The sequence below is a fragment of the Polypterus senegalus genome, chromosome 16 (assembly GCF_016835505.1).
Source record: "Polypterus senegalus isolate Bchr_013 chromosome 16, ASM1683550v1, whole genome shotgun sequence".
NCBI classification, from domain to species: Eukaryota; Metazoa; Chordata; class Cladistia; order Polypteriformes; family Polypteridae; genus Polypterus; species Polypterus senegalus.
In genome coordinates, this window is record NC_053169.1 from 72,889,715 (window position 1) to 72,909,448 (window position 19,734).

Consider the following 19,734-nt stretch of genomic DNA (forward strand, 5'->3'; position numbering starts at 1 on the left):
TCTCTGTGCTTTATGAACTTATTTTAAAATATTACTGATTAGATCCTGCCATGTTTTGAAAAAAGTCTGTACAGATCCTCCTGAGTATTTGATTTTTTCCAATTTCAAATAATATAACACATCGGTTTCCCACTAACTTAAAAGAGGAGAGTTTAGGTTCTTCCAGTTTATCAGAATGAGTCTGCGTGCCAAGAGTGTAGTGAATGCAATCACAATTTGTTTGTCTTTCTCCACTTTAAGCCCCTCTGGAAGAACCCCAAACACAGCTGTTAATGGGTTAGGAGGGATTGTGAGTCCAAGGCTGTCTGAAGGTAATTAAAAATTTTTGTCCAGAATAATGTTAATTTGGTGCAGGCCCAGAACATGTAACCCAGTGAGGCTGTGGCTTGGTTGCAACGTTCGCAGGTTGGATCATGCCCTGGAAACATTTTGGAGAGTTTTAGTCGAGACAGATGTGCTCGATATATAATTTTGAGTTGTATAATTGTATGCTTTGCACATATGGAGCTTGAGTGAATTCTCTGTATTGCTACTTTCCACTCCTTTTCTGATATATTAATTGAGAGATCTTTTTCCCAGTAAAATGATTTTATATATTGTAGAGATGGAATCTAAGTCCTAGAGACTGAGCAATATTTTTTCCAGCATGGATGAGGGTGCAAGATGAGGAAAATCTGGAAGGTTCTGTTTAACAAAGTTCCTGATTTGAAGATAGTGAAAGAAATGTGTAGCTGGAATGTTAAATTTGGAATGTAATTGTTCATAGGATGCAAAGACGTTGTCTATATAAAGATCTCTAAGCAAGTTAATTCCAAATTTTTCCAGATATTAAAAACTGCATATGTTTGTGAAGGTTGAAAGAGGTGGTTCTCTTGCAGGGGTGCCACAGATAGAAGCTTCTCCGTTTTAAAATGCTTTCTACATTGGTTCCAGAGTTTAAGTGAGTGGAGCACAATTGGGTTATTAGTGTATTGCCAATAATGCGTGTTTATTGGAGCACAGAGCAAGGAATACAAGGAAGTACTGCAGGATTTTACTTCTATTGCAGTCCAAGCCTGTATATGTTCTTCTATTTGTGTCCAGGTTCTTATCGCCTGTATATTTGCTGCCCAGTAATAAAACTGGAAGTTAGGTAGAGCCATGCCGCCTTCTGCCTTTTGTCTTTGTAGGGTCGCTCTTTTGATGCGTGGATGTTTTGAATTCCAAATAAATGAGGTTATTGTTGAATCTAATTGCTTATAGAATGATTTATTAATGTATATTGGGATGTTTTGAAATAAAAAGGAGCTTAGGAAGAATATTCATCTTAACAGTGTTAATTCTTCCAGCTAGTGTGAGATGAAGGGTTGACCATCTATGCAAATCTTGTTTAATTTTTTTTCATGCAAACGGCAAAATTTTGGTGATATAGAGCTTTATGTTTACTTGTGATGTTTACCCTAGGTATTTAAACTGTTCTGCAATGATAAAAGGTAGGGTATCTAATCTAATATTATATGCTTGAGAATTCACTGGAAAGAGTACACTTTTATTCAGATTAATTCTGAGACCAGAGATCTTTTGAAATTCTGTGAGTGCTGCTAAGACTGCAGGCACAGAATTTTCTGGGTCCAAATATACAGTACCATATCATCTGCATATAATGAGATTTTCTGTTCCAGTCCTTCTCTGCTTATCCTCTTTATCTGATCCGTATTACGACAATGTATTGCCAGTGGTTCAATGGCAATGCAAACAGCAGTGGTGACAAGGGGCATCCTTGTCTAGTACCACGTTCTAGTTTAAAGTAGTCTGAGCAAATGTTATTGATGCAAACTGAAGCTTCTGGGTTAGTATACAGTAATTTAATCCATGCACAAATGTTCGGGCCAAACCCAAACTTCTCCAATGTAGTAAAAGGTATTTCCATTCAATCATGTCGAATGCTTTTTCTGCATCCAATGATAATAATATTTCTGGGGTGTTTGATTTAGTTCGTGAGTATATTACATTAAACAGGCGTCGAAGATTTGAAGATGTGTCGGCCCCTAATAAATCCAGTTTGGTCTTGTGATATTACAGAGGGAGCACTTTCTCCATCCTTCTAGCTATGATTTTAGAGAGTATTTTAATGTCGTTATTCAGAAGTGAAATTGGTCTGTATGATGCACATTGTAATAAGTCCTTATTTTGTTTTGGAAAGACAGTGATTAGTGCTTGGCGAAAGGTTTGTGGAAGAAATTGGTTATCTCTGGCTTCTGTAAATGTTGCTAATAGGAGGGGAGCTAGCTGAGCGGAGAATTTCTTGTAAAACCCTGCAGGGTAGCGATCAGGGCCTGCTGCTTTTCCACCTTGGAGTGACTTTATAGCATCTAGTAATTCTGATAACGCCAGAGGTTTATCAAGTTCCTCCACACTAAAAGCTTCTATTTGTGGTATCTTGGAATGTATCCAGAAATATATGTGTGTGTATATATATATATATATTATTATGTATGTATATGTATGTATGTAAGTATGTATATGTATGTATATGTATGTATGTGTATGTATATGTAAACGCTAAAATACACATATACAGTGTATATATATATATATATATATACAACCCTCGTTTATCGCGGTTAATCCGTTCCAGACTCTGCCGCGATAAATGAATTTCCGCGAAGTAGGATTCTTTATTTATAAATCGAATATTTTCGCAGTTAGAGCATAGAAAACCTGTTTACGACCTTCTAAATACAGTAATCCCTCCTCGATCGCGGGGGTTGCGTTCCATACTGTTCCAGGTGAAAATCCGCAAAGTAGAAACCATATGTTTGTATGGTTATTTTTATATATTTTAAGCACTTATAAACTCCCCCACACTGTTAACATTATTAGAGCCCTCTAGACATGAAATAACACCCTTTAGTCAAACGTTTAAACTGTGCTTCATTACAAGACAGAGACGGCAGTTCTTTCTCACAATTAAATGAAGGCAAACATATCTTATCTTCAAAGGAGCACCGGGAAGAGCAGATAATGTCAGAGAGAGCGCTCGCTAAGAAAAGCAAACCATCAAAAAAATCAATACGTGCTTTTAAGTATACAGAAGTACCGCGATAAAGCGGCATTTTGTAGAGGAGCGTCCTATCTTCTAGGCAAACAGCCACTGTGTAAACAGCCCCCTCTGCTCACACCCCCTCCGTCAGGCAGACAGAGTGAGAGAGACAGAGAGAAGCAAACAAAACAAGCGCCACGCGGGAAGCATATGTTATAGCATTGAGGAGTTTTAGTTAATATGTAATACATGCTCTGATTGGGTAGCTTCTAAGCCATCCGCCAATAGCGTCCCTTGTATGAAATCAACTGGGCAATCAAACTGAGGAAGCATGTAACCTAAATTAAAAGACCCATTGTCCGCAGAAAGCGGCGAACCAGTGAAAAATCCGTGATACTGTATATATTTAGAAGTGCTTACATTTAAAATCCGCAATAGAGTGAAGCCGTGAAAGTCGATATAGCGAGGGATTACTGTATATATACATATATATATATATATATATGTATATATATGTATATATATATATATATATATATATGTATATGTATATATATATGTATATATATATATATATATATATATATATATGTATATATATATATATATATGTATATATATATATATATATATATATGTATATGTATATATGTATATATATATGTATATATATATATATATATATATATATGTATATATGTATATATATATATATATATGTATATATATATATATATATATGTATATATGTATATATATATATATATATATATATATATATATATATATATATATATATATATATATGTATATATGTATATATATATATGTATATATATGTATATATATATATATATATATATATATATATATATATATATATATATATATATATATATATATATATGTATATATATATATATATATATATATATATATATATATATATATGTATATATATATATATATATATATGTATATATATATATATATATATATATATATATATATATATATATATATATATATATGTAAACTTGTAAAGAAATTATGTGGGGGGAAATGTTGCCACAATGAAAAGGTCAATGATGATATTCATAACTGAGTCAATAATAGTCAAACTGACCATGTCACTACTACTAAATCCATCTAAAACAAATTTTTAAAATTGCCTTTTGAAATATATATGTGCTTGAAGAGAACAATTTTAAAATGGTAATTGTTGTAGATGTTTACGGTTTGGATTTTTCCCTCTCACATGAAAGTCTCCGATTTAAGGTTTACAATTTTATAGGTTTTTCAGGCTCTCTCCTTATGTGTCTGTTAATAATAATTAAAAATAAAAATTCTTTGCATTTAAATAGCACTTTTTCTCACTACTCAAAGCGCTCAGCAATTGCAAGTTAATGCCCTAGCTCAAGGGTCCAACAGAGCAGAGTCCCTTTTGGCATTTACGGGTTTCGAACCAGCAACCTTCCGATTGCCAGTGAAGATCCCTAGCCTCAGAGCCGCCTGCAGTGTGTGGTCTTCCTGTATTTCTAAGGAACTCCCAACTTTATAATGCTGGAGTTATTAAGTGCACCAATATTTAGATTGCAAGTAATGCCAAATAAGCCTTATGAGGCATTTGTATGCTAATTTTGTAACGCATTTTACTAAGTCACAGGTTAAGCAGGTTAAACTCAGCGTGTGTGTGTGTTTTTTTTTTTTACCCTGCCCCCCTTATCAATATTTAACCCCCCTTATTTATATATATAAATTAATGAAAATAATAAATTTAAATTTAATAAATATGAAAATATTTGCTAAAGCCAGATCCTTGTCCTTCACAGCATTAGCTGATTCTTCACTGGCAAGATTTAAGGTAGCAAAAACCAACATATTCTGGCCTTGTCTAGTATAAGGCAAAATCTCACTAGTGTAACATTGTAAATAGATCTTAAATGCTATAATTGTAACATTCCTGGAGAAGGCTATTGAAGGCCATTTAAAAGGCAGTAATATGTAAAACATTTTGAATCTGTCTTCTTTTTCTCATCAACTTTTTTTTAACCACATATAGGAAATCAAATTATAATGTTTGATCTCCAATGTATCAATGATTTATCAATGCTGACATTCATAAAATCCTTTTATGATAGCAGTTAAAATGAAGGTGGTAAAACTCAAATTCTGCTTAATTAAAGCAGATATTAAATCATGCTGTACGGTCAGTAGAAAATAAATTTTCCATTCTCACAGCAGCTTTTTATGGGCATAGAAAAAATTAATTGTGTAGGAAGTTGCGTTATGAACAGTGATAGTCATTAAAAGACCTCAAAATTGGTAATATAACAGACAGTGAAGCTCTGTTTATTTAATTTGCTGGAGCAGAGCTATAGTGGCAATACAGCAGATAGACACTGCTTATGGTATGTAAAAAAACAAATCCAACCCCCATACTCCAAATTATTAAATTCAAATGGTTCAGCTACAACCATCGTTAACAGATGTATATAGTCAAGCAAATACCTTGGTGTGTAGGAACTTGATTGGTCTGCATAGAGCCCTAACTTCAACCCTACTCAACATGTTTAGGCCTGATTAATTGGAACATTGATGGTGAGCCAGGAGTTTTCGTCCAACATCAGAACCTGACCTCACAAACGCACTTTTGGCTGACTGGGCATTAATTTCCACAGACACACTCTAAAGATAGTTTAGTGTAAAGTCTTACCAGAATAGTGGAGGTTGTTATAGTCTCCATGGAAGGAAGGAATACACATTAATGCCCAGAGCATTGGAATGCAATGTCCAATAAGTTCATATAGGTGTGATGGCCAGATCAAGCTTTTGGATATATGGTGCAGCTGTTTGCATCACTGATGGCAAAGAATTCTTATTGCAAAACTTTAGGTACCTTAGGTAATTAAGGCTGTAACAAACTACCAATGTCATTGATAATAATTGATAATGGAAATAGTTGTCAATTTATTTTATTAGTTGCTTTCAGTGATTAAGATGCAGAAGATGTAAATAAGGTACAAGTGTGGAGACATTTCAACTGCTAAGATCCTTATCTTGCAAGATGTGTAGAAATGAGCTAATATGTTTCAGGAAGCACAACCATGATCCTTGCTGCCATCTAGCAGAAAAAAATGACATGGCCAACTCCAGACAACTTGTACTTCTAACCCTTAGTGTTGGCAACAGCCTAAAAAGTGTTAAGCAAGATCTGCATCTCAGCACATTTCTGGCAAATCTAATTCTAGAGCATACCTGTACATGTACTTGGTGATGTCACAATACCAGTATTTTTGTATTCAATACCAGTGACTATTTACAATACTCAATACCACAGCAAAAATAGAATTCCATTCAATGACTTATTATTAAAGTTCTGCCATATTGGTGTGAACCATATTGTTCCTTTTTTGAAATAAGACATGAAATATATTAATACTGACGGTAACAGCAGCTTTGAAATACTAATATATCTATCAGATAATTACCCAACTATCACTTAAGTAAACTAGTTCATTCAAAAATATAAAAATACAGCGCAAGGCTTGAATTTTAATGTCTGGAAGAGACGGGGATCCTCACAGTGTAACAACAAATGGGGTTGATAAACTCCCAAATTTATATTTTCATGAGTACATTCTAAATGTATTCTGATATTTTTCTGTCCAGTGACAGAAACCTGCTGCTGAAAATCCTTACTAATTATAACAATTCAATCATCATTATATCTGATCTGTTGGATTGGTGAATCCAAGATTGTTTTATATAAACCACCTAAACTGCTTTTGTAACATTTTTTTAAAGTCTGGAATGATCAGTGAATCAGTCAGTTAAGTTTGTAATATTTGCTCTTATAACATTTACATTTGAATAATTAGTTGGTTAAAAGTATTACTAAAGAGTAATATTTAATGGACTAGTCATACTATTTTAAATGTCAGAAACACCTCATGATTTAATTTTCCAAATCTATCCCTTTTTTTTGGTATTTTTTTTGTCCCAACTTTAAACCTTCCTGTGTGAAATCAAACTTGTCATTTTTACTTGAACCCTTTATTTTAGTATTGCTATTAAACAGCCATTGATTTGCTGTTTTCATGGTTTCTTGAGCGAGTGATCAGAATTTATTTCTTATGCCTTTGTACAGATCCAGAATTTGAACATTACTTAGGCTGTTGTTACAGATACTCAATAAATTTGTAGCTTTGAGACAGCATTACATTATTGAGCATAATGTTCAAATATGACTTGTGCTTTCACTTATGGTTTATACTAATGAATAGTAGCTTGCCTTTAAAAGCCAAACGAATAACAAATTTAGTGATTGCAGATTTGTATTTAGCAATGAAGTACAGTATACTGTTTTATTTGTCCTGCTTACTGCATGTTTTGATGATTACACTTCTCTGTTAACACAGTAGCCTTATATTAATAGGGAGATGTGTCTTGTCCTTCGAAGCATGGAAGCACTAAATAAATTTTATTTTGGTATTCACGCATTGATCTGTTCATGTCATCACTGGTGTAGACAAGCCAAATAACCACTCTGTGTGAATCTTGTGTTGATGTTTCTTGCAACAACTGCTGTTGGCATTGGCAGTTGTCTCGCATTCCACAGCCCTATATGCGTAACAGTGGATGTTTTTAAGTCACACCTCAGTGTGACCCTTAACTGTATTCACTGAATAGAAAATGGGTGCTTGGACTAATGGACATCTATAGAAGTTCTCATTATAATTGGAGAATAATTGCAAAGCCTCCATTCATTTATTGGGGCTGTGTAGAATAAAGCAATTCATCTCATTATTCACCTGCTCTTACAAATGTGTAACAATACAAGTAAAACGATTACACTTCATTTGATCAGTGATGTTGTTTCTCTCTCAAAGTGCACACATCTGTTTCTGTGTTAATTCCGTAATGGGATAAAAGTGGCAATAACTCAACCCTGTGCGTGTATTTTTTTTAACGTACGATTCCCGCACCTGTGTATTGAAAATTTCATGTTTGAACACAAAAGCATTTCCAGACATACCTTGTATTTTTGGGTGGGGTTACAACATGTGTTGATGTGGTGCTGTATCATTACCGCAGGGAAATATTTTTTATATGTTTTTTACTTGGTTTTTCTCATTTATTATTTTGCCTTCTGGGGTAATTCATATACTTGCAGTCATGCAATGAACTAATGAATGTAGTTCATGTTTTTGTAGCACTGATACTGAAATAAAGTTGCTACTGTTTTGTTTTTGGAGCTTCCGTACTGAATTAGTACCCAAGTACTACAAAGTACTGTTTTTTTTGTGAAATCCCTGCCTGTACTGTTGTTATAATAAAGGGTATTATTATAAAGAATGGTATTGGCCATTGAGTAAAAAGCTTGCACTTTTGCATAAACGTTGCATTCTTTTAAAACCCCAAATTAATCAAAATGTATATTGACCGACAATTAATTGAGTAGCAAAGTAGTTGTTCGTTTTTTTTTTTTAGAGCTTGGAAACCAACTTTGTAAATGAAATATGTGTTTATTACAGAAACAATCATAGTGGACCTCCCAGAGTTAAGATATATACAGTTCAATTCCTCATGACCATGTGTAAGAATAACCCATTTCAGACAGAATGCCTAGCAGAATTTATCATCAGTTTCTAACCCAAATACATGTAGCTGGTATGAATAAGGACTCTATTAAGAACTCCAGAGGCTAATTTTCTTAGAACAGTAAAAATATTGAATGAAAAAGAGTGTGCACTTTTATGTTTGCAGCAAGCTTCTTAAAGTTTTGCTTTTTTTATTAGGTTTTATTTCTATATTATCTCTGATCTTACTTGGAAATTCACTTTAGTTTCAGTTTTCCTTCATCATATATTATTATTTTTAATTTATTTTTTATTTTACAAAGACATTTCTATTTTATTTTTATATGTTAATTTCAGTTTTAGTAGTTATGGTATGGTTAAAAGAGCTGCTATGGAGTTTAGTTTTGTGTCACAATGAATGAGACAAAACTGTATACTTAATGAGTTTGGCTTTAATGTGAGTTTAATGTTAAGTGGAAGCTTACTACATGGTTTACTATCTGGTTTTCTTTTTGTCTGATAGAAAAAGCATAATCAAAATCAGATACTGAATATGAACAATATGTAATTTTATAATTTTAAAAATATTTTCTTTGTCATTTGTGTGAACAAATTTGCGTTGACTGTTGGCTTGTTTCATCTTTTCTTTTTATAGCCCAGCATTGATCAATTAGTGATGAAATTTAGGTGAATTTTAAGATTTGAGGGTTTTTTATTCTAAATGTCTACAGCACAATGTGCTCACAATTAATACCTTTAATATTGTATTAAAAAATCTCCCATGCTGGACTTGCAGACTGATGAATATGATGTACTTGACTGTAGTTTACTTTCTTTTTCAGAACACCAATGCTGCCTATTTCCACCGAAGAACTTTTTTTTGGTTTTCTTCAGTTTATATCACGTGCTTGTTGTTATTTCTCAGGGAACTGGCTGACATGTAAGAAATTTCTCAGCCAAGCAAAAGGGGGGTTCCAACCCAGTACTACTATTTTTAATTAAGCCTTCTTTCAGATAGGTACATTACAGGAAAAAATAAACTTATGACACATTGTAATTATGAGTAGCATTTTGTTTTCTTTTATGCGATATGTATTATGGATAAATGCGTTTGTACAAATTTTATTCAAGTATGTATTTTAAAGAAAGTGTATTTATTTTAGTGCTTTATGGTCACTGAAAACTAAGCTGACAGAATTCCATTATGACAATAAAAATTTAGCAGTTAACACTATAGCACTATAACACTATAGCTTAATTATATAAAAATACAATTTAATATGGGACATAAGACTTCTATTTGTATAGTTAAGCAGGAGATTAGAGTAAAATGTTTTTAAAGGGATAAAAAAAAAATCTAAATTGTCCGAACAAGCAGCATGAAATCACTGATCGGTATCAGCCTTAAAAAAACCTGATTGAAGTATCCCTACTCGTGATTTATTCAGAGGCAAGAAGCTTTGGCAGACGGTAAGGCAACTGGTGGGACCCTCAGATTTTCATGTGCTCTGCACTATTAATTGTAACTGCAATCACATCATAATGTGTCAAGTGATGGTGGCAACCCACTCAGATGCTGGCACCTTATGTCTTTTCTGGGTACTGCAGAATGTAGAGAAGAGGCACTATAATTTTGTGCGTGATCTTGTGTTCTTGGTTACAGATCCATATGCTCTTAAATGCAGGTGGATCTTGATGCATCAGAATGGTAGTTTCTCTACCAACCAAGGAATTTCAGCAGCATCGTGATCATATATGTATGACGTGTCACAAAGTTGAGACATACTCAAAGAAAGGTTTGGGGCAGCCACCCGTATAATCTCGAAACCTGGCTGCAAAGTCGTTCTTTTCATAGAGATACAGCACTGAAGTGCATACAACGAGTCCAAGACAAGACTGAGGGAAAAGGGAAAAAGGGCAGGCTTTTAAAGGGGAAGACAGGAAGTGAGGTCATAAGGATCGGGCACGTGTTCGTCACTCATTGGATCAGGCCCGGACTTGACATCAGGGGGGCCAGAGCCGGTAAGGTCTGTTTCCATTGGTTCGGTCCCGGAAGTGATGTCAAGAGAGTCAGGTGGAGTCTCCCAGGGATGGTCTACAGGGAAGTGAGAAAAAGAGTCAGTGCACTCTGCCACATCCCGGTATGCCTCAGAACTGCCTTCACTCAAGCCCTTTAGCTGCCTCCCATGTGCATGTGTGTGAGAGAGGTTAATTAGCATACTCCATGTATAGATGTTTTAGGGCAGCATTTAATGCATGTTCATGTATGTATATTTACAGTGTAATTGTGATTTATGAATGGTAAATTACATATACCTGCATACACCAGTTTTTATAAATCTGATTTATTTTTAACTTCCCATTTTTTTGTTTTTGATGTTCTCACATTTTCTTATTTGAATTCATCCAAAGTTTTATAAATGAGGCCTCTGATTATTACATTGCTGATGGGAAAGGTATCAGCAGCATCTGTGTCACTTTTATTATCAAAATTCATATGGATGTCTTATACTGTAATTAATTGTTTTGGAGATAATAACGCTTTAACATAGCCAACAAAATCAATAAACTGATTCCAGGTCTTTTTGAAAAAAATTGTGTATGAATAATCTGTGGGTTCAGTGGTCAAAATTTTATGCTTTAAAGGGATGCCAGGACTGCAATGCAAGGTAGGGGTTATTGATTAATTTTATTGATAATTCAAAGTCCCTTTTTAGGCCATACATCAAGCCCAGAAGCCCCCTCTTGTCTTCCAGAAAAGATACTGCTGTTTTCCTTTCCATATTATATAAAATTACCACTTTTCAGAAGTAATTAATGCACTAACAGTATATGACAGAAATAGTATCAAAAGCATTTGACATACTATACAGTATACTTAAAATGCATCCAGATAAATTTGGACTTTTAAGTTTTATATTATACATTAAAATAAAGGACAACTGACTCTAAGCTGTATACAGGTGTTTTCATTTCATCCCCAGCTCATGTATTACATGGGTTCTAGTTCCTGGGATTTATACAGTTGATGCTTGTGAAGCAGGATGTGAATGTAGAGTTCTGACACTGAAGGCCTGTAAATGCAGAATGGCCGTTTGATGACTCATACAGTACAATACTGTGTGTTTGTCAAGGAGACTGAATCATATGTGGTGAGGCACTTTAGGCAAACAGCCTCGAATTGGTTCACTAAAGATGGTTGAACTGATAGGATGCTGCATGTCTTTTATAATGGGAATTTATCTGAAAAATCTTCTGCATGTATTTCATAATGAAGAACAACAGGAAATGTAAAGCAATGTCAGTGTCTAGAAGGTAAGCCTAGGTCACAGTATTTTGTGGTTTTTTTTGATGGCTTTTCTGCATTACATTTTGAGCTGGTGAATATGTCTTATGCTGCTTGAAATCGGAATAGAAAAATTGTTTTGGGCAGTTTTAAAATAAGATATCTATTTACTTTTTTGTCTTCTGTAGAAATGATTTCAGTTTTCCTTTCAGGGTTTTATGCATTATCCATCCCCTGCCTCTGTATATGAATTTAAAAATCTCTAAATTCTTAATGGAGTTTCTGTTTTAGATTTTAAATAATTGATATGTATAGACAGTAAATATTGCAGAGGCTATTAAATGAGTCCATCAGATGTTTTCTTTTGTTCCTGGAGTGGTTATGAAGATTTTTTTTTAAATCTACTGTTGCTTCTGGTTAATGACAAGGCCATCCATATTATTATTTAGTGATTTATATTAGAGATTATTTGCTCAGAGGGTACCTTGATTTCCTGGTATATTTTTTCAGCACACATAAGACAGATTTCTTCTTTACAGAGCCAAAAATACTAGTCAACCTTGTATGTAAAAATAGACCTGATTTGAAAGAACATAACAATTGTTCACAAGGCTTTACCAAGTGACTGTAAAGTGAAGGTGCAGACAGAGGCATCTGTTTTTGTAGTGATGTTTTCATGTTTACTTCTTTTTTTTAATGTTTGGTCATTTAAATATTGAATCTGGCATTCACAATCAAATTATTGTCTTCAAATTCACTAATTCGAACCAGTGCTAGGCTCTTAAAAGTATCCAAATCATTTTCCTCGGTGTTCACGTTCATTTTCTGTAATTTTTGGGAACAGCTGGTAAATTTCCTTTGACCATTCAAATAACCCTGTGTATGCTGACATCTGCTGTATATATCCGCTTTTAAATTATGTCCTTTTTATCATTCTGGATGATGTATCAAAATACAATTTGATGTGTGATATTTGTTTTATTTGTATATTATTTATATATTTATCTCTCTCTCTCTCAAGTTTCTGTAAAGTTCTAATTTCCCCTTGGACAAATATAATACATCTTTCTGTCAATCTATTGATCTATTTATCTATTGTATCTATTTTGCAGAGGTCATACTGTGATCATCCACTTGAAAATTCAAAATAACTGTGCAGTTTTCACTCTGTTTAGTAAGGTATGCTGTATTTTGGCAGCACTGCAATTGACATACAGTGCCTCAAAGAACTTGCATGTCTGCACTTGGCATTGGCCTTTGTGATTATGGTTAATTTTTAGCTTAAGTAAAATTACTTCACATGGACTCTTAATAATAAAAGTATTAATAATTCATTTATATGGCACATTGTGAGTGCATTACATAAAAAAAGATCACAGTAACGAGTAACTTGACTGATATGTTCATAAATTTAAGTATTTGTGTGTTCGTGTGTGTGTGTGTGTGTATATATATATATATTATAATTTTTTTTTTTTTTTAATTATGAACTTTATTAACCCTGAAGGAAATTACTTGTTTTTTTCGTATACCCCTTGGGGTCAGAGCGCAGGGTTAGCCATTCTTATGCGTCACTAGAGCAATTGAAGGTTAAGGGCCTTGCTCAAGGGCCCAGCAGAGTAGGATCTCTTTTGGCAGTGACAGGGATTCGAACCGGCATTTAAATAAATATCTTCAGTTGCAATCAGAAATATTCAACCCCATCAGCTCAAAAGACATTATATTGAAAGGAGTCAAAGTTAAGTAAAATATTCACCAAATAACCTTATTAAACAACAAAAGACATTTATTGATGCATATTTTACATATTATGAGAACATTAAATTGAATTAACTTTGAGTTCAAGTAAAAAAGGCAATTCTTTTCACAAATATGCATGTGCACTATTATTCAACCTACAAACTAAGCAGGTTACTTTGTATAGAATTCTTTAGACTTTCTAATTTCTAATAACCATTTTCAGTAGGTGCTGACAATCTTTTTGCACCTCCCTACTGGAATCTTTCCCCATTCTTCACATCAAAAGCCTCCATCTTACTGATATTTGATAAGTTTGCTACTTCAACTTGCCTTTTTAAATCCCACCAAAGATTTTATGTAGGATTATAACCTAGGGACTGAAGAGGCCATTTTGCGAAATTCCAGAATCTGTTTCTCAACAAGCTTTGGCAGACTTGGAGGTGTGCTTGGGATCATTGTCTTGCTGGAGATTCCATTGATCGCAAGGTTTAATTTCCTAACCGAAAGCTTCACGTTTGTCATTAAAATGACTTGATATTTCTGGGAATCCACGATATCAGTTACATGGTTAAGATTGCCAGTTATGGCAGCACAAAACCTTCCTGCATAATCAGTAATCCACCTCCGTACTTCACTGTAAGAATGGCATTGTTCTGGTCATAAGTCTGGCTTTTCTCACTCCAGACCATATGTTGAAAAAGTTACCAGTTTTTAGTTTAATCATTTAATATAACCATCTTCTTAAACTCTGCAGGCTTATTCAAATTCCTCCTGGTATATTTTTATCAACCTCATTTGATGTTTGTCATAGACAAGAGTGGAGTGCATCTCAGAATCTGGCCTTGTTTGTTCAGTGATTGTTTAATAGTTGCCTTGAAACATTTGTTCTAGCCTTATTCGTGTCATCCTGTAGTAGGGCTGTGCGATATGACCAAAATCTTATATCCCGATATTTCATTTCATATCCCGATATCACGATATAGTACATTTTCTTTGTATTCAGTGAATAGTTTATATAATCACCACTCCTTTTTTTCATTTAAATGAAAAAAATCAAAAATGAGAAGTACTCAACTTGTAATTATTTCTGTTCTTTTATTTAGAACATTTGAGCAAATGTTTGACTTAGAATGTAAACATAAAATGTTAATGTATCAAATATAAAACACTTTTCAAAAACAAATTACTAAAGGCCCAATATAAAATACTGCTATATAAAATGCCTGACATAAACAAAATGTGAACTGTAGCAGCAATAACTCTCACAACATATATTAAATATAAAATGATCAAAGCACTAACAACTAAACTATATAAGGCCAATAAACCCTTTAAACAAAATAAATACAAGTCTAACATTAACTGTCAAAACCAAATGTAAACATTGTACTTCAAACTGTAGCAGCAATAAGGCTTACGACAAAAATATATTAAATATATAATATTAAATATAATATTTTTTAGGCTACATTCTAGTAAAATGTTAATTTGCACATCGTAGTGTGGCAAATCTCCGTTAATGAGTTACAGCTGATCGCCACGTGCGTGGGACTGGACGGCGCTAACGTGTTGATGCCGCCCAGCCCCAAGCACGGGGCGATCCGCGGTAACTCGTTAACGGAGATTTGCCGTGTTAATGCAGTTGTGGCGTAAACGTAATGTAGCGTTCTGTTCTTTATTGTAGAGTTCTGTTCTGTGATTTACATCCTTCAGTTATTTATTCTGTTGTCCCTGTTATTTCTGATGGACTGTAATAGAGTGGAAGGTAAAGGAGGTTTCGGAGGGATGGGGGAAGCCCTGTGAAAAAGGAGGAGTGGACGACGATATTGTCGCCCCTAGCTAAGAGAGTTTGTTTTTGGATTGCTGTCTGTTCGGCGTGGTTGTGGCTAACAGCAACCATTTTGTTTTGTTTGTGTTTAATAAAGAGGGAACTAACCAAGTGACCGTCTCGGATTGTCATTACGTCTGGAAGACGCTACAGTAATTTTAACAAGATTAACGCTGACAGCAAACTCTGCAGGGAAAATTATGCCTTAAGCAAATTGATTTGGTTGCAATTAATCTTCCAAGCTTTTAACATGCTCGTTTAAATAGTATCTTTACAACTGTAATATCCTACGTGGCCTGCCTCTCAGTTGTAAACTCTCTGCATGCTCGCTCACGTGCTTTTTGCGGAGGTGGTAGAAGAGGTTTGTCGTGTTGGAGTCTGTGGTAGCGATCAGTTTGCAGCATAATTTGCACAGTACCGTTTTCTGGTCCGTGTCAGACTCTTCAAATCCAAACCATCTCCATACTACAGAGGTAGCCCCTCGTTTAGGAACAAGGTCCTTCTGTGTGGAGCTACCTGGTGTTGCCTCGTCTTCATCAGCCATGCTAGTGTGTCTGCATCCACGTGGTGGCCATCAAAACAATGAAAAAAATATTGCCGTAAACAGTTTATTTTGCGACACCACGAAACAAACGATAGCGTAATGTGCAGCGATAGACGTTTTCATATTGTCATCCGATATATATCGTTATATCGAACAGCCCTATCCTGTAGGTGTTTTGCAGTAACACAGGGATTTTTCTTGATTGAGAGGTTGCAGCTCTTGGTGGAATTTTGGGCATTCTCCCATGGCTGGGCAGATCTGCAACTGTGCCATAAGTTTTAAACTTAATTATAAAGCTCTCAATGGAGTCTCCTGGAATATTACAGTTTAAGGAAATCTTACACCCGATGCCTAGCAGGAGTAATGAAATTTTCTCTTCTCTCGGCTTTTGTGAGTGCGCCTTAGTCTTAGTCGTGTTTGTGTATTTAAATATACAGGGTAGGATTCAAAAGTAATGAGCCTCATTTTGTTCTGACACGAACGTACCTCGCCACGCGCGGTGGGTGTTGGCTTAACAACGCAACGGAGCTCCTACTGCTCCGGGTTGGCCTTGATGGGAACCCCTGTGCAGTAGTGCGTTATACGGCGGAATGGAAAGTTCGTTAGAGCAACGGTACGCGATCAAGTTCTTCAGAGTGAAGGGGATCATCCAGTACGAGTTTGTCCCGCAAGGACAGACCGTGAATGCTGCTTACTACTTGGAAGTCCTGAAAAGGCTGAAAAGAAGCGTCGCGCGCAAGCGAAGGGACATCAAGGACAGCTGGAAGCTTCACCACGATACCGCCCAGCCACACCGCCTTCATCGTGAGCGCCTACCTGGCCCAGGTGAACGTTCCGGTGGTCCCCCAGCCTCCCTACAGTCCGGACGTGTCGCCTTCTGACTTCTTCTTGTTTCCGCGCTGAAAGGAAAACGCTTCGACTCGATCGAGGACATCCAAGCAAATGTCAAGGCAGCCCTTGCAACCATCAGGCCTAAGTGGACGCCTTCGAGTCATGGAAAAGCCGCCTACAAAAGTGTATTGATACAGGAGGTGCCTATTTTGAAGACTATTAATTAGTTGTACCGATTTGCTCAATAAATTTGTCTTTTTGAACAAAGGCTCATTACTTTTGAATCCTACCCTGTATACATACCCTTTTCTTAAAGAAACTAGAAAAAATCATAATGAATGTTTATTTGGAATAACCCAAAATAAAATAAAAATACTTTGTTTCAGTAGCAGCAAATTATGGCCTTGCCTGTCAAGAAACGAACTGTTTTGAAATTACAGTACAGGCCAAAAGTTTGGACACACCTCCTCATTCTACCATTTACATTGGTAGATTCTCACTGAAGGCATCAAAACTATGAATGAACACATGTGGAGTTATGTACTTAACAAAAAAAGGTGAAATAACTGAAAACATGTTTTATATTCTAGTTTCTTCAAAATAGCCACCCTTTGCTCTGATTACTGCTTTGCACACTCTTGGCATTCTCTCGATGAGCTTCAACAGGTAGTCAGTCACCTGAAGGTTGTATTTACAGTATATTTGTATTCTTAGCTGGTTTAAAAAAAACACTTATTTAATAGATAAGTCAAATTGAATCAATTCTCAAATGTCACAAATTTGTCCCTACTTGTTTCTTTTTCAGCATTTGTCCAAACTTGAATTTTCTCTGCGGAATCAAACACAGGGTAACCAATAAAAAAAACAGAATTAGAATACTGACGGCCTGCAGTGTAAATGGTGACTGCATTACATTCATCAAAATACCTTTCAAATATATGATGTTGCTTTCACTATGTTAGTCACATTGTAAGGGGGTTATGCTTACTAACATTAGTTTTGTTTCAAAAACCAAACGAATGGCACACATTTAGTTTTTGCATATCCATATTTAGCATACCATTTTGCCCATCCTGCTAACTGGCATAATCTCAGTTCTTTGTGTTTTGAAACACTAAATAAATTTTATTCTGGTATTAACAAATTGAACAATTCATTTCATCACCAGTGTGTAGGCAAGCCAGATAGCCACTTCATCTGAAACTTGTCTTGACTTTTACTTTCTACAACCGTTTTAGATATAATGACAGAATAAATGTAAAAACCCTGCTCTTTTTTAAAGACTGTTTAGGGAAGATACTAAAAAGCAATTTATCACACCATCATTTTGTCTTTTTTACAGCTTAGTGGCTCTACAAGTTGAACGATTAAAACTCACATCTGATCACAAAGCACACATGAATGAATTTCTGAACTCATTTTTAATGAGATAAAATGGAAATAACAAAAGCCTATGAAATGTTTGTTTTTTTAGTAATAAGTACAATTCTTACAGATACTCTGAAATTCTCCTGTTTTGAACACAAAGCATTTCTAGATATGCCCTCTGCCATTCTTCTTTTCGACATTTTGATGCAGCGTGGTATCATCACCACTGCAAGCCATTTTTAAATGTTGTTTTTCCTAATTGTTTTTCTCACATATTACTGTACCTTTCAAAGTAATTAATCTACTTGCAATCATGGCGATTTACTGCAAGGTTAGTTTTCTTGGTTGTTTATGGTTAGTTTTTGTATAAGTTAAGGATTTTTCAAATTTTCATTTTTTTCCCCTGTGCTTAAAACTCATTAAAAAAAACTGTTTACAGTGAGTGGTTCGTAAGGCTGTAGCGTGAACTCTTGCAACGTTAGTTTTCTCTGTTCATGGTTTTCTCAGTGTTATTCAATGTTTTTACATTTATTTTACTATTACACTGTGCAGTCTATGGTATAATTAAGTATTTTTGTGCTTAAAAATCTTCAAAAAAAAAAAAATGACATACAGTTTGTACGGTTTTGAACGGATTAATTATATTTACATACAATCCTATGGGGGAAAGTAGTTTGGGTCACAACCAAATCGGGTTGTGACCAGAGTTTTGCAACAAATTACGGTCGTGATCCAAGGTTCCCTTGTGTGCTGCTGCTGCTGGAGTATGTAAATTTCCCCTTGGGGATTAATAAAGTGTCTGTCTGTCAGTCATTACTAATTGCTCTTACTTACTGAAAAGCACAGTCCTGTTCTCTTTCTACCACATTCTGAAAAACATTTTGTAAATCAGCTGTAGAAGAAAAACACAAGTTATTCTATTTCATCTTGACTTAGCTCTATCGATTTGTTTTTTCCCTCTTTTTTTTTTTTTTTTTTTTTTTACATCAAAAAGTACTTAATGTTTACTTTTGATTGGTATTGTGAAGGTAATGACGATATAAAGGTCAACAACAGTGTTGTCTTTTCAAAAATGCAAGACTACGCACTGATAAAACTAATGTCACTTTTTTTTTTTATGTTTTTTTGTCACATATGGGATGTACACAGTAAATGATGTGCAATCTTGAAGATATGTTCTCAAACCTACTTCCAGTTTAGAGGAGCAAGAGCTTATCCTGGCAGTACTGTATACAATGGAATTTACAAGAAATGAGCCTGGACAGTGTACTAGTTCTTCACAGGGTCCACTCATGCACATACCCACACACTCACACTGGAATATTTTAAGCAAACCTGCAAAGCTTTCAGAATTCTTTTTTCGGCTGCTCCTGTTAGGGGTCACCACAGTGGATCATCTTCTTCCATATCTTTCTGTCCTCTGCATCGTGTTCTGTTACACCCATCACCTGCATGTCCTCTCTCACCACATCTATAAACCTTCTTAGGCCTTCCTCTTTTTCTCTTGCCTGGCAGCTCTATCCTCAGCATCCT

At 34.9% G+C, this 19,734-nt stretch overlaps 1 protein-coding gene across 2 annotated transcripts in view; it reads left to right on the top strand.

The window, feature by feature from the left end:
- The window catches only part of LOC120516275 (sprouty-related, EVH1 domain-containing protein 2-like), a 132,483-nt gene that overhangs the window by 26,328 nt on the left and 86,421 nt on the right, over positions 1 to 19,734 (top strand). The window contains exon 1 of one of the 2 annotated variants that reach the window (XM_039737831.1): positions 11,830 to 11,919. The exons of the other annotated variant lie outside the window; for it this stretch is intronic. Within the exon in view, the coding sequence (XP_039593765.1) occupies positions 11,864 to 11,919 (56 nt within the window). The 5' untranslated portion in view covers positions 11,830 to 11,863. Of the gene's footprint in view, positions 1 to 11,829; positions 11,920 to 19,734 lie in introns of those variants that run through there. 2 annotated transcript variants of the gene reach the window in all.